General features: G+C 23.4%; 3 protein-coding genes across 7 annotated transcripts; 2 read left to right on the forward strand and 1 right to left on the reverse strand.

Moving 5' to 3' along the window:
• Window positions 1-617: 617 nt before the first annotated feature.
• Window positions 618-2,069, forward strand: LOC412642 (UPF0428 protein CXorf56 homolog). 2 transcript variants are annotated; one of them, XM_006572129.3, is made up of 5 exons: window positions 618-730; window positions 805-930; window positions 1,012-1,168; window positions 1,352-1,580; window positions 1,883-2,069. In XM_006572129.3, exons 2-5 carry the CDS (start codon window positions 810-812, stop codon window positions 2,027-2,029), a joined length of 654 nt encoding a protein of 217 aa, XP_006572192.1. In that variant the 5' UTR covers window positions 618-730; window positions 805-809; the 3' UTR covers window positions 2,030-2,069. The 2 variants fall into 2 exon arrangements, with proteins under 2 accessions (XP_006572192.1, XP_396097.3); XM_396097.7 differs by having other exon boundaries at window positions 634-930.
• A 756-nt stretch (window positions 2,070-2,825) lies between these two features.
• On the reverse strand, window positions 2,826-12,935 carry LOC412643 (uncharacterized). 4 transcript variants are annotated; one of them, XM_026441581.1, is made up of 10 exons: window positions 12,728-12,935; window positions 11,442-11,666; window positions 10,768-10,965; window positions 9,838-9,963; window positions 5,917-9,611; window positions 5,418-5,830; window positions 5,146-5,337; window positions 4,534-5,070; window positions 4,192-4,428; window positions 2,826-4,060 (listed from the first exon to the last, which is right to left on the reverse strand). In XM_026441581.1, the coding sequence occupies exons 2-10, from the start codon at window positions 11,633-11,635 to the stop codon at window positions 2,990-2,992; spliced, it is 6,663 nt and encodes a 2,220-aa protein (XP_026297366.1). In that variant the 5' UTR covers window positions 11,636-11,666; window positions 12,728-12,935; the 3' UTR covers window positions 2,826-2,989.
• A 5-nt stretch (window positions 12,936-12,940) lies between these two features.
• On the forward strand, window positions 12,941-15,308 carry LOC412560 (cyclin-dependent kinase 9). Its single transcript, XM_396015.7, has 7 exons — window positions 12,941-13,191; window positions 13,288-13,372; window positions 13,999-14,089; window positions 14,165-14,331; window positions 14,419-14,660; window positions 14,768-14,915; window positions 14,990-15,308. The coding sequence occupies exons 1-7, from the start codon at window positions 13,085-13,087 to the stop codon at window positions 15,296-15,298; spliced, it is 1,149 nt and encodes a 382-aa protein (XP_396015.2). The 5' UTR covers window positions 12,941-13,084; the 3' UTR covers window positions 15,299-15,308.
• Window positions 15,309-15,764: the final 456 nt, after the last annotated feature.

Here is a 15,764-nt window from a genome sequence, read left to right on the forward strand (position 1 = left end):
ATTTTGTTGAGTTTCAAATTATAATAAAATAATAAAATATTTTTTGCAAAATTTTAAATTTTAATTTTAGAATCACTAAAAATTCTTCTCTATAATAAATAGTAAATATCATTTTTATGCAAAATTTTCAAAATTTCATAAATCAAGCATAATAAGTTTTCTCAAAAAATTTAAAATTTTGTTCAAATTAAAATCTTTTTATAACTATTTAATATGTAAATAGATTTTTTTTAATAATGAAATGAATGTAATTCTTACATTAGTAATAAATTGTAGAGAACATAAAAAATATTTTACTCTTTTTTAAAAAATATTTTAAAACATGAAATACGAAATCTCATAGTAGATCATATTTATTATATAATTCTGTAATCATATTATTTGTTAATAAAAATATTTATTTCTAAAGATCTAATTTATCTTATTTTTATCTACATTTTGTTTGTTATTGATTTTTATCCATATTATATCTGTTTATCATTAATTAATTTTGATAATCTATATTATGATTATATATAGTTATAATTTCAATCACTTGGTTTTGTAATCATAGTTAGTAGTAGTTTATAGTTTATTTTAGTAGTTTATTTTTATCGCATGGCTATCATTTTTGAATAGAGGGCGCTGAAATTAACATCGAATTTTTATATAGGCAGTCAAGTTTGGATATATAAGAGATTGATCTACTTTTATATCTAGTTTGTGATTATATATAAACAGTATGATTGATGTAAATAATTTATATTTTAGTATAAAGTCAAAATATAAAGAATTTATTTTGTAAATTGATTATATAATTTTAAGTGAAAATGCCGAAAGTAGTTTCAAGAAGTATAATATGTTCCGATACAAAAGATCAAGAAGAATATAGTGAAGAAAAACCATTACATATTTATTATTGTTTATGTGGACAAATGACATTAATTTTAGGTTAGAATTATATTATTTATTATGTTGTTCTTTATTATCTTAAAATTTATAAGTAAAAATACATAAATATTTTTATTATAGATTGTGCTATAGAAAAATTACCTTTAAGAAAAAGAGATGGTGCACGAGTTATTGATGGTAGTAAACATGCTCATAAAATGACTTGTGAGCAAGATGAAGTCGTGTATTTGAAACGTCTTGAAGGAATAGAAAAACAATGTCGTCAAAAATGTAAAAAGTATGTCGTAAAAAGTATGAGATAATTTATTTTATTTTTAAACATAATTTTATTGATATAATTATATTAATTATATTATATTAAAATTTTAATTTAAAAAATTACTAATATTTATTGATTTATATATTATTGTTATAAGTTATATCAATTTCAATATATACATGCATATATATATTTTTACAGATGTGGTCTTTTTCTTTATTATAAACATGATCAAGCAACAAATATTGTATTTATTGTAAAAGGTGCAGTAATTAAAAGTTCTGGTGAAGGTCCAATGACAGATATATACAATCAGGTTGCTATTGAAAAACCAAAAAAAATAATTGTAACAAAACATACAAAAAATATGGGAAAATTCAGTTCTGTTACTGTATCTACAATTGACGAAGAAGAAGATGAAATCGAAGCAGTAAGTTTTTAATTTCCATATTATATTTAAAATATTATATTTAAAATATTTTCAAATATAAATATACTTTTTCTGAAATTAAGATAAACAATATTCTTATTATTATTTGTAAAAAATTGCAAGTAAAACAATTTTTTTTATTAAAATAGAAAAAATTAAAAAATAAAGAATATGATTATATTAGATTCTAATATTGCATATAATAGAAATACAATATTTAAGCACAAAAAAAAATTATATATGAATTTGTACTCTTTCTTTTTTATAAAAAAATAATTTGTATTTATAATATATATTCGTAGAGAGAAGTTGCTGATTCATATGCTAATAATGCACGCATAATAGAAAAACAATTAGAGAGGAAAGGAATGAATAAACGAAAGGCTATGCCTCCTCCTGAAGCAGATCCAAAAAGAGCAAGACCTCGTGGAACATTATTAGATGTGTAAAACTTAATTAATATTAGTATTACATATTTTAAAATATTTATATTGTTTTTGTTATTTTATCAAAATTTAAAAAAAAATGATGTCTTAAAAAATTAAACCATTCTTTAACTTTATATTGAGTTATTTATTAACATTACATAAAAGTAAATATTTAAAATATATAAATGACTAGATATAAATATTGTATAGAAATGTACAATGCAAAAAATAGAGATATAAATTTAATAAATAAATACAATAACTATATAATTCATTAATAAGGATTATTTAAGGATAAACAAAATTCTACTTATAATAAGAATTAATTAGTAAAATGGCAACATTAAATGGTAAGAAATAATTACATTACATATACACTACAACTAGTAAATAATAAAAATATATATTAAAATTAGTAAATAGTTCTAGGAAACAATTTTGGATAATATGGCTTTTTAATGTGGAAAAAAAAATCTATCTAAATATATTGTATAACTGGCCATGATATATCTATATTCTATGAATATGTAATGTTTAATACTATGTGTATTAATGCGCACATTAATTGAAAATTAGGTGGGATAAGCTAGCTGCATTTATGATTGAAAGTGATATTTTTTATCGATATCTTAATTGCATAATATTTTAATTAAATTTAAAAAGTATTAAAAGAAATAATTAAAAAAACAATATAGTAATCTTTAACTTATATATTCCTAGTACCATATTTCATTTTAAAATTATTTTCAATATTATAAGAGAATCATAGCTGTTTTCTATATATCTAATAAATGCATTTTAATTTTTTTTTTATAATTAATCAACTGCAACTTGCTTTAGATTAAAATTATATCTATTTTTACATATAGTACGATTTTGCGGTTTGAATTATCACGTTTATGGTTAAAGATAATAGTTTTATAAGTATAATTGTAAAACTGACAGTGCTATGTTTATAGAAAAACTTAGCACTTCATAAATTTAAATATTAATTTGAGAAGATTTAATATCTGCTTTCTTAAGAATCGTGGGTTCATCTTTCAAAAAAGTTCCTGATCTAGAACCTACTGTTGGTTGTTTTGAAACTTCTCCATTACACTTATTCTTAACTTTCTCATCACAAGAAGTCTTTGCAATAGTTGTCCTTTTATTAGTGATCAAAGATTTATTTATTTTACTAGTGCCAAATGATTTAGGAGAAGATCTTTTGCTAGGACTTTCGGAGCTTTGCTGCATTGGCATTCCTTCTTTCTTTTCTTTTATTATATTAGGATGATTAACTGTCGATTGGGTAAGCGGTCGTGTGCTTACTGCTTTACACGCTATGTTATTTAATGACTTACTTGGAATATCTGGTGTTTTTGCAGCATCTAGAAGATTTCTTCGTAAATGATAAGCACTAATAGCTGCAGCTCGGCTTCTACTAGCTGCAGTTGAATTTTCTAACGATCTTCGTGGTCTTTTTGTTATTGTAAGTAGACTTTTTTGTTGTGTCGGTGGTGAAGTTTTTTTTACTCCTTTATCATGACATTGTGTTTTACTTATCGTTTTTCCTAAAATAGGTGAAAACTTGTTTGATGTATTTGATTTGGGCGTTGTTGTTATTTCAGTCATAAGACTATCTGTAGATATTGAAGTATCCATTTTATTTGTCTTTTTCTTAATAGTTGTTGGCTTGTTTTTCGATTCTGCTAAAGAATCTACAGATAAGCCTATCTCTGTATTTTTCTGTTTAAAAGATGGAGATTCTGGACGAGTAATACCGCAACTTTTACTGATCGAATCATTTTTAGTATTAGTTCTAGTAGCATTAGATTCTGTTAAGCTATCTGAAGATAGTGCTTTTACATCTTTCTTTATAGGTAATTTTATTTTAGCTAATGATTTTTTATCAGTAGCTCGTTTCATTGCTGGACTAGATGTACGAGATGAATCTGAAGATGAAATCATTATTTTTCGTCGCTGTTGTATTATAGTTTTTTCTTGATGTACTGGTTGCATAGTTTCTTTTGGAACAGATTTATTCCTAGGTTCTAAGTATCTTGATTTTACCTAAGAGATAATATATTAAATTTTAAAAAATAATTTAAAAGAAATTTTTTTATTTACTAAATATTATACTATATAATATTTTCATATTATATATTATAGTATATTGAAGTATTGAAAAAGAAAAAAGTTACCTCTAATTTATTAGGCCAAGATTTTGGCCTATTTGTGTCTGTAGTGATTTGTTTATCATTTTGCATTTTACGTTCTAATGGATCACTTTTTGGTTTGTTAAAAACTTTTTTTGGTTGTTGTTGAGTTACTGCTTGTTTTAAAGTCTTATGATTATGTTCAGATATAACCATTTTTACACGTTTCAAATCTAAAGTTCTATTTATAGTTGTTGAACGACTTGATACTGGTCTAGGTTCCTATAAAAATAAAAAAAAAGATTTTAAAAATAAAAAAATATTTGAAAATTTTTAATTTGTTTATATAAATTATAATAATTTATAATAATATTATAAATTTTTTACTTTTATGAAGTTAGAATGTCTTGATTGACGTTTCGATGTTTCGTGAGGTAGAATTACAAGACAAGCTAATTCTTGAATTCTACGCCGAAGTTCCAAATCCATTTTTAACCACGAAGTAGTTCTAGCAGCTCGTGCTGCATCTCGAACTAAACATTTTTCTACTCGACTTTGAATTTTTTTCAAAAAATCAACAAATAACGGTCCCCACTTAATCTTTTCTTGAATTTCATCTTGTTGCGCTGAAGTTAACATTTTATGCAATTTTGAATAACTTTTACATGCTTGTTCAGGAGGTAAACGTTCAGCTGCTGCTAAGAAATTATCTTCCAATCGACTGATATTCCACGTTAATTCTCGTCCAAGAGACTGAAAGTTTTCATTTCCTAAAACTCCTGAAAAATTATCTGATAAAAATTTCACAGATGTTTCCAATAAATTTGAAACCATTCTGAATACTGGTTCGGCCCAACGAACATTTGGCAAAGTTGCGAGAAGTTTATCACAATCCATCATAGTTTGAAGCACATTGTCTGTGGACTATTTAAAATAAAAATAAAAAAAATTATCATATACACTCTAGAAAAATTTAATGATACATTAAATGATACATACCATGTGTACAATATGTTGATGATAACATTTTGCCATAAGTTCTTTCGGAAGCGTTGCAAATGCTTTACATGGCCATATTCGCACAAAATGTCTTGTAATCCAACGAAGAGATTTTCGATATACTTCATCTAAACCATAAGCTGCTGCTAAAGGCATACACTCTAATACACCAACAGCACATATTTGACAAGGCTTTAAAGAAAATAATGATTTAGAATATTGATTAAGAATTTTATTTTATAAAAATATAAAATTTTGTGAAATTTGTTTACCTTGTGAAACAAATGACAATATTTAACTTTAAGTGTATATCCTATAATTTCTTTAAGACCTTCCAAACATAACATATCAGCTAACGTAGCTAATTCAACTATACTTATGGAATCTGGTATATTACTTTCTCCACTATATATGTGGCACAATGCAAAATGTACTGCATCATAAGAATATCCTTGCAAAGAAATAACATTTCCTACACTTTCAATCCATCCTCCACTAAGGATCGCTGCAAAATATTGACATCGAGAACTTAATATGCATTTGTGAGCTCTTATACGACGTCCAGCTACATCGATTGTAACATCTGGATTAATTTCTTCTAAAAACATTCTTAATAAATCTTCTCCCAATCTATTGTATGGTCTACTTCCTGCTAAACTCGATGTTTCAGTTTCCTCTGTACTTCCTTCTAAAAAAGAATTAATAATTAATATTTTATTAACTTATAATCATTTTGATCATATTTTCATTCTAAAATAAGAAATTACAAACCAGCACCAGAACGACCCATACTACTTTGCATACTACTTAGATCAGATTCTGATATAATTCCTTCTCCATCATATTCTCCTGTTAGATCTTCAAGGGGAGACTTTTGTTTAGATGGAAGAGAGGTGCTCATAATTGAAGTAAATTTCCTAGGAGGTGGTCTAATAGATCCATTAGTTCTAGACATTATTAATTTGCTTTCAATCCATGAAGTTTCTGGAATACTATTACACATACGATGAGTATTTCCTTCTTCTTTCACAGTTAATATGTCCGCTGAATGAGAAGAAACAGGTGTTTTATCTAAATCAGATAATCGAACAAAATTAGAAGTTGATGTTTTCATATTATGTTCTATAACTCTTTCACTTTTTTTTGATATTATATTGTGATTATCATATGTTATTTTTGATTTCACATAATCTGAACTTTCTAATTCGCTTTCAATTTTTTTGATAGTTTCATTTAAAGACTTATGTGTTTCTGATATTTTATTTCCTACTACAGTAGGAACTATTTGTGTTCGATTTATAGTTGGTACTTCTCCGTTTAATAATTCTGATAATTCATAATCATGATTATCACTATCAGGAGATGGACCACTGCCACTACTAATGTCAAATGTTTCACTTTTGCGTGTTTGTCCTTCAGTACTTTCTGTACATGTTTTCTCCCAAGCCGAAGTTTCTGAATATTCATCTTCATATGTTTTAACATCGGTAGTATTTAGGTTTTCTGCCATTCTTTCAGTTTTCAATTCTGTATATTCATGTTCTTTTATATTAACACGAAGTTCTTCATTGATCACTTCAACGTGAGAATTTGGAGGCGTATCTCTTACATCAAACTCGAAAACATCTTCTGAAGATGTATCCATATTATTTGGACCATTACCTTCTCGAAGAAGTTTAGAATTTTCCTGAGTAATATCTGGTTTTATCATGTCATTTAAAGAATGATTTGAAAAATTAGTTTTTGCTTGTAACTTCTTTAAGTCTCCCCGATCTACCGATAAACTATGTGCGCGTTTATGTTCCTTCCTAAATATTAATTCTTTTGCAACATGTCCATTATTATTAGCGCTTTGTGTTTTATCAACATTCCAAGAATGTCGTTTAAACACTGGTCGCGATGAAGATAAGGTTCTTCTTCTTACTACAGGAGAATCAGATTCTATGTACATAAAAACACTTGGTTTAGTTTTTTCTTTAATACATCGTTGTTCAATTGATGATTGATCTTCCTTTATTGTGATACTATTCTCGCTAGAATTATTAATATCATCCAGCTTCATTTCTTGTTTGTCGGAAAATGTGGAAAAATTTCTTTTGTGTAAAGATTGCATATTTTCTCTGTTTTTCGGTGTATCACTTAAATCAATAAACATAGAAAAAATATTTTTCTTATCACTTTCATTAGATTTTTCAGGCTTGACAATAGCTTCTTCTAATTCTAATTTTGTATTTTTTGGTACTTTATTTGTACTAGACATATCGACATAAAATTCACAATAAGATTTATTACATCCATTATGTTCTTTCTTTTCTATTGAATAATTTTGTTGTTGTGAAATAGATTTTGTATCCATATCCTTCAAATTAACGAAAAATCCTAAACTATTATGTTTTTCATGGCTACTTGTTTTTTTTATCGGTTTCTTTAAACATTCTGAATTTGAAAAACTTTGAGACATTCCTGTATGAATATTGTTCAATGGTTTAGATTCATTTTTATTACAATCGCTCATATCAACGATCCATGCAGTCATAGATGAAGACATTTTTGTAGGTTTTATTTTTATTATAGGTTCATTCATAATAACAGAACCTCCAGAAACGATTGGTGTAGATTCTGTTTTTCGACGCACAGTAGGACTATCACTAGGTTTAGAATAATCCGAAGTACTTACGCCACCAGAAATAATAGGCATAGTTTCATCACATTTAGTTTTTTTTATATTATCAATTTTAGTATCTTTTTCTATAATAGAACCTAATGTAACAGGTAAACTATTACTACACTTGCTTGAATCATTATCCAATTCCGAATGATAATTCGTAACTATTTTATCACTAGCACTTTTAATTACTGGATAACTTATGTTGGTTTTAGTTTTTAAAGAATTATTATTCTCTGATGATATTTGATTATTTTCATATTCTCCATTATCTAGAGAAAGATATTGCATGGTATGATATTGACTACTAGTTGGAATTTGAACATCAATTGGAAATTTATTTAATACATTGCTTATTGGAATTGAAGATTCATCCGGTGGATTAAAACATGAATCACCATCTACACGATGTCCTGAATATTGAGGTATAGCATTTTGAAATACAAGATTACCTTGTCGTCGTTCATATTCTTGTCGTAAAACTGAAAGTTTTTCATCATTTGAATCCAGCTCAAATGTATTTCTTCTAATAAGAGAAGGTTGCTGCATATCATCTGTTAAATTTACATCTTTATCATTTGTTTGTTCCATTATTTCCTTTTTAATCTCTATAGTCAAATTTGTATCATTATTTATTTGTGATACATGTCGATCGTTATTTATATTTTTATTATTGTCAGGGCAAGGAGAAGGATGCGCACTTTCTCCGCTGTCTGCTTCTTTAATTTCTACAACTAAAGATTCTTTATTTATTTCAGTATTTATTTTATCTTTAGATATAGAATTAATTCTTTTTATTTTTTGTGGCTCAAGATATTCTGTAAGTTTCAATTCTTTTTCGAATTCTGTTATTCGTTCAGTTTGCAAATTAGTTGTTTTTAAAGATGTAAATTTATAATATTGTTCTTCAACAAGATCAATAGATGTATTTGCAACATATTTAGAAGAATAGGAAATGTAAGATTGTAATTTTTCATTATTACATTTATTTTTAACCACATTAGAAGTTGGAATTTCTACTTCATCATTAAGAGTCGATGCATCAATAAAATAGTAATTACTTGTATTACAGGAACTTCTTTGGTTATCATGTGAAATTTCATGATTTATATTTTCTGATTGTACATTTTCAGTTTGTGAATGAGTGGAATGACACATTTTTTCATCTTGTAACTTTTTTGTGGATTCTTTCTCTGTGCAATTTTTTTTTACAACATCAATATTTGTAGAAGACACATTGCCAAGATTAATAAATTCAAATGATTCATTTTCATCACTTCCACAATCTGATTCATAAAATGGATCACTAAGTATTTGACTTTCATATTGAAAGATTTCATCTGCATTTGATTTTGTTTTTTGAGCATTATCCATAGATGAACTAGAGAAATCTAATTGTGGTTGTTCTGTATTAAAAGAACAACATGTTGCACTGTCATTTGAACCATATTCCATTAATCCTGATTTTACTAAGTTCTTTGAATGGCATGTATTATCATAATTATTAGTCAAATTATAATGTTCATTTTTTATGATTACTTTTTCATCGTTATTGTGTAAATGTTTAGCGCGTATTTCATCTAATTTATCATTTCCTGAAGTATATTCTGTGACTTGTAATTCCTCAAAATCAGTACTTGAATTCTCAGATGTAGTATTTTCATGTGGACTTACAGAGCCTGTTTCTAAACCAGAATCAGCCATATCGGATATAGTGGGACTTACATCCACAATAGCATATTCTCTCACATTTCTTGTAGTTTCAGTACTTTTTAAATAACAATCTGATGAATCCACATATCTTTGACATAAAAACAAATATTTATAAATATACATAAAAAAATGTGCTTATAACTATATTATAAATACACATAAATATACTATTTTTATTATTAATGAAAAATAAAATTATTAAAAATATATATTAAAAATATTTATATATATATAATAATATATATAATAATATATATATATATATATATATTATAAAAAATACAGTTTAAAATATTGTAATTATAAATTGTAACCTTTTACTGATGTTTAATACTTTATTATTAGAGGATGCATTCACAAGTTTTGAAGTATAAATACTCAAAATATGTTCTACCAATAACTGTTCTTCTTTTGAAAAATTAGAATTACTATATAAAAGCCTGAAAATTTATAAAATAGAATTAACAATGAATGATAAGAATGGAAATAAAAAAAGATATCTAATACATATTGTTTATTGTGTGCATTCTATGACATTTATTTTGAAAGTAAAAAATTAATTACATGCTAATTATCATAATATACTATTGAATAGAATAATATATTTTTATTATTGATATATAAGTAATATTTATATGTATAAAAATAAAATATAAAGAAATAAAAAAAATAATTTATTTTACAAATTTTATATTATTGATAATAAAAATTATTTATAATCTTCAAAATTGAATAAAGGAAATTTTGATATGATTCCAAAATTAAAAAATTATAAAATTTATAAATTAACTATAAATATAATTAATATAGTTAATAAATAATATATATAATATATATATATTATTTAATTGTATTATATATTATTTATTTATTTATTTATATATGAAAAAATTTTTTTTAGTAGAAACAATATATAATACTTTATTAAAAAAATTTTAATACATAATTTACATAAAAATGCATGCAAATAAAAATTTTATAATTTATAATATTTATATAAAAAAATATATGGGATTTTCAAAATTTTATATTATTCAGAAATATTTGCATTATTTTAATATTAAAATTAATTATTGATTAATACATATATTTACAAATTTTAATGATTAATTTTTACAAATATTTCTGAATTAAAAGAATTTGTATTATTAGAGACAGATATAGCCTGCATATATATAAATATATAGTGAATATATATAGTTTTTATAGATACTGCTATATAAATGATTAGAATATGGCAGTACCTCACAAAACCTTCTATGTGATGAAAAATTTCCAGTTTATCAATGATGCAATCAATATGATTGTTAATATATATAAAATAAGGCTTGAGAATTTCATAAAAGTGTGGAGCTCTTATTTTAACAATACAATGGTTTGTTCTTATTATATTATGTCCATGTACTATGTTAAGATCACAATATAAAGAGTCCGTAAATATGCTACAATAAAACAACTCTATTCAGTTTATGTATTTACGAGCTTATATTTTGCACATATAAATTGTTTTATACAAAAATACATCTTCACTAATACATTAATATGTTACAGGTAAATTTTATACAGATGCAACAAATATTATATAATAAAATAAGACCTGCTATAAATAATTTTTAAATTATGATTCTAAGTTTATACAATATATTAGTTATTTCAATATTTTGAAAATTATATATATAAATTATATATTTTAATCATACAAATCAAAATATAAAATATATAATAATACAAAATAACTTACTAAAACTTTTCAAATATATCATGCAAAAATTTATAAAAATATTTATATTTATAATTTATATTATATTATAATTTTTTTCTTTATTATATTAATAAAGAAAATTATTTTTTAAATTATTTCTTCTTTAAATTTGAATTAATAATTTATAATTTAAATGATAATAAATTATTAATTTACCTCAAAATATTATCTTGTAGATCATTAAGACTTTTTGTGACAATTCGATTTTTTTCTATATGCTGATGTTTTTTAAATGTTTCACTAGAAGGAAGTTCAGGCTTGACAGAAGCATAAAGTTGATGGCAATAAAGCCATTGATGTATTCTGTCTAAATTTCCACTTTGTTTGTTGTTGTCCCTGCCTCCAGCCATGAGACATGTTTAATCTTTCATACTTGTTTACCTTTAAATCATTAAATATAAAAAAATCAAACAAAAAATTTCAGTCAAATAAATATAAACATAAATTATTTAAAAGAGACATATAATATATATTAGATGTAATAAAAATATATTTAATATATTTATTATTTTTATAAATAATAATTTTCATATATAATTTTTATTCATATAAATTTTATTATAATAATTTCATTTTTAATTTTTTCAGATTAATAAAATTTTAATCATAAAAGAAGCTAAGCAAAAGAACAATGATTTAAATATTTATATTGTCAATAAAATACACAACAATTTTAAGATCAATATAATATATATTCTTTCCAACAATTAGTAATTCTTTTATTCAATATTTAACTTATTCAATATGTACTTTCAATATTTAAAAACTAGTACAAAAATATATATTTATGTATAATGTATATCTGATTGTAATTTATTATCTCGATTGTAATATTATCTCGAGAATATGTATATATAATATTTAATAAAATATTATGTGATAATTTTTATTTTATTTAACCTTAAATTTAATATGTATTTAATCACATATGGATTCGTGAATTAAATATTTTGAATAAAATATTTGAAATATAAATACATTAAAATTATATTAATATTAAGATGTAAAAACTAAAAATAAACATATAATTATAGTATAGTTCAAAAAACTAAATTTTAATCAAAATTATATGATCGAAACATGTTAAATGACTAATTGATTGGTTAATAATAATTATTTTTAATTAAGGAAAAATACGATAAAAATTCATAATTAAGAAATTATATTTTTTTCATTTTTGAAAAACATTGATCGAACATACCTTGTTGACTGTCATTTAACATATTTTCACATGCATTCTAAGTACTTACTTTCAAAAATTAAGAATAACATACACAAATTAATGCAGTTGAATATAGAATATTTATTTCAAAAAAGTTTCAAATATATGAAAATGTTATTTGTTAAATATTTTCTTAAACTTATATTTTTAAATTATATATTTTACATAAAACATTCTCAATAATTTATTGATCGTATTTTATACATATGTACCTACGTACCTCGCATTATTTCGCTTCTGGAACATCGATCAGAATATATTATAACTATGAGATATTATAAACCATAATTTTTTCGCGCATTTCGTATTCGTTATAAATTTTGACGGATATTAATGATACGATATTATCAAACGTTATTACTCGTTTGTTATTCAAAAGACATAAATATGTGACGATCGTTCTACGAAAGCATGAAACTGACTAACGCTAGTTCCGCTAGGTGACGTGCGAATCAAAATAAATTTTTTATTTTGAGGTTAAGTACAAGAATGTTCTGTCAAATTCGTTTGTAGATTCTCATAATTTCTTGTCTACCATGTTAAATATTATAATAGTCATGTTTGAAAAATATTAAAAATGAATACGAAGGAAAAAGAAAAATATATTGAAGAATTTGATTTTCCTCATTGTGATGAATCTTCTAAATATGAAAAAGTTGCAAAAATTGGTCAAGGTACTTTCGGGTAAGTTTATTTATATTTTATTTTAGGTTATAATTATATATAAATTAAAAATTTTTATTATTTTCTTTAATTTTAATAATATATATTTTTTCATAGAGAAGTGTTTAAAGCTAGAGATAAGAATTGTACTAAAAAATTCGTAGCTATGAAAAAAGTATTAATGGATAATGAAAAAGAAGGGGTATGTATATATTGAAAATTTGATTAATATATTTTTTTTTCATTTCACTTATCTATATAAATATCCAAAAACAATGGCTTATTATATTCTCATTTAGAAATATTAAAAATTATTAATTCTTTATTATGTTTAAAATAAATGGATAAATTTTTTTAAATCTTATTAGAATTTTAGAAATTTTAAAATCATTTATATCCAATAATTTGCAGAATGCTTTGCATCCTAAAAATAAAATTAATTAAACTAAAATAATTTTCAGATATAATTATAAACTGAATATAAATTTGATTTAATAATTAAAAATTAAAAATATAACAAATAAGATTATTATCTCCATTATCTCATTTGTATTATATCAATTTTTCTTATTAGATATACATTAATAATATTCATTTTTAAGAATATAATTTTTAATGAATTTCTAAAGTTAAAATTTTTAAACTATTTTTGAATTGTATTCATTAAATATTGTTAAAAAATATAAAAAAAATACAATTTTTGTATTTCAAAATGAAAAAAAGTTTTATTTCCTTTTTTAAGGAAAATTATATATTATATTGAAATATATTTTATATTTATATATTATATGAATATACTATTACATTAATAATATTTTTTATTTATAGTTTCCTATAACTGCTTTAAGAGAAATAAGAATACTGCAATTATTAAAACATGACAATGTAGTAAATTTAATAGAAATATGTAGAACAAAAGGTAAATATTTGATATTGTAAGTAAATATTTTCTGATAACAATTATGAAATAAATAATTTTGAAAATTTTTTTTAGCAACTCAATATAATCGTTATCGTTCTACATTCTATCTTGTATTTGATTTTTGTGAACATGACTTAGCAGGTTTATTGTCAAATGTAAATGTCAAATTTAATTTAGGAGAAATTAAAAAAGTTATGCAACAATTATTAAATGGTCTTTATTATATACATAGTAACAAGGTAAGAACATATAAATGTATAATTAAAAAAAAAATAATTGAAAAAAATTTTTTTAATATAAATAATACAAATTAATTTTTTGCATAGATTTTGCATAGAGATATGAAGGCTGCAAATGTTTTAATAACGAAAAATGGTATATTAAAATTAGCTGATTTTGGATTAGCTCGTGCATTTAGTGTAAATAAAAATGGTCAACCAAATCGTTATACAAATAGAGTTGTTACTCTTTGGTATAGACCACCTGAACTTTTGCTTGGTGATAGAAATTATGGTCCTCCTGTAGATTTATGGGGTGCAGGATGCATAATGGCTGAAATGTGGACCAGGTTTGTATTTTTAAATAATATTATTAGTATTGTTATTATTAATGTATTAATGTAATATTATTATTGTAAATTTATTTTTAATATTTATTTAATATAATTATTTATAGATCACCTATAATGCAAGGGAATACAGAGCAACAACAGCTCATATTAATTTCTCAATTATGTGGTTCGATTACAACAGAAGTATGGCCAGGAGTAGAAAATTTAGAATTATTTAATAAAATGGATTTACCTAAAGGTCAAAAACGAAAAGTAATTATTTCTATTATCTTAAATAAAATATACATTTTCATTAAGAATACATTGAAAATATACATTTTTTTTAGGTTAAAGATAGGTTAAAACCATATTTAAAGGATCCTTATGCATGTGATTTATTAGATAAACTTTTAATTCTTGATCCATCTAAAAGATTTGATGCAGATTCCGCATTAAATCACGACTTTTTTTGGACGGATCCTATGCCTTGTGATCTTAGTAAAATGTTGGCTCAGCATACCCAGAGTATGTTTGAATACTTAGCCCCACCAAGACGTCCTGGTCATATACGCCATCCTCATCATCAAGTACCTGGAGGACCAGCCAAACCTAGTTCTAGTATGGCCGACAGTGGTTACCAAGATCGTGTATTTTAGAATAGTTATATTTTTCTTTTATAACTATAGACTGCCATTCATTATTCATATTTTTTTCAACTCGTAGCATTTTGATATAAGATTTGACTTTAACTTTATTAGTAATGATAGAGTATTAGTTAAAATTAAAATTTTAATTTATATAAAATTTTTAAATGTAAAATTTTCTTATGTATATATATACATAAACAAAATAATTCTCTCAATGAACTCAAAAGCAATATTGTCATCTAAATATTGTGATATTTATGCATATATGATTTATAATATCTGTGAACAAATATAAAGATTTTTGTTTTGTACTCGTAAAAATTTGATAATAGAATAGCCATATTGACAAATCATTATATATAAAATGAGGTTATTAACACAGTTTTTAAGTAGTGAATTGCTTTTGAATTCATTTTGAAGAAAATCATATATATATAAGTTATAAAAAATTTATGGAAATTTATATATATATATA

Source organism: Apis mellifera, linkage group LG7, assembly GCF_003254395.2.
Source record: "Apis mellifera strain DH4 linkage group LG7, Amel_HAv3.1, whole genome shotgun sequence".
Taxonomy (NCBI): Eukaryota; Metazoa; Arthropoda; class Insecta; order Hymenoptera; family Apidae; genus Apis; species Apis mellifera.

What these genes read in the sequence shown, in the direction of transcription:
- LOC412642 (XM_006572129.3), top strand. Translation starts at nt 810, where the DNA reads ATGCCGAAAGTAGTTTCAAGAAGTATAATATGTTCCGATACAAAAGAT. An exon ending in TGTCGTCAAAAATGTAAAAA is followed by an intron (nt 1,169 to 1,351) that starts GTATGTCGTAAA and finishes ATATTTTTACAG; the next exon opens with ATGTGGTCTTTTTCTTTATT. An exon ending in AAGAAGATGAAATCGAAGCA is followed by an intron (nt 1,581 to 1,882) that starts GTAAGTTTTTAA and finishes ATATATTCGTAG; the next exon opens with AGAGAAGTTGCTGATTCATA.
- LOC412643 (XM_026441580.1), bottom strand. Translation starts at nt 11,635, where the DNA reads ATGGCTGGAGGCAGGGACAACAACAAACAAAGTGGAAATTTAGACAGA. An exon ending in CTACAAGATAATATTTTGAG is followed by an intron (nt 10,966 to 11,441) that starts GTAAATTAATAA and finishes GTTTTATTGTAG; the next exon opens with CATATTTACGGACTCTTTAT. An exon ending in ATCAACATATTGTACACATG is followed by an intron (nt 5,071 to 5,145) that starts GTATGTATCATT and finishes TATTTTAAATAG; the next exon opens with TCCACAGACAATGTGCTTCA.
- LOC412560 (XM_396015.7), top strand. Translation starts at nt 13,085, where the DNA reads ATGAATACGAAGGAAAAAGAAAAATATATTGAAGAATTTGATTTTCCT. An exon ending in ATTGGTCAAGGTACTTTCGG is followed by an intron (nt 13,192 to 13,287) that starts GTAAGTTTATTT and finishes ATTTTTTCATAG; the next exon opens with AGAAGTGTTTAAAGCTAGAG. An exon ending in CTAAAGGTCAAAAACGAAAA is followed by an intron (nt 14,916 to 14,989) that starts GTAATTATTTCT and finishes CATTTTTTTTAG; the next exon opens with GTTAAAGATAGGTTAAAACC.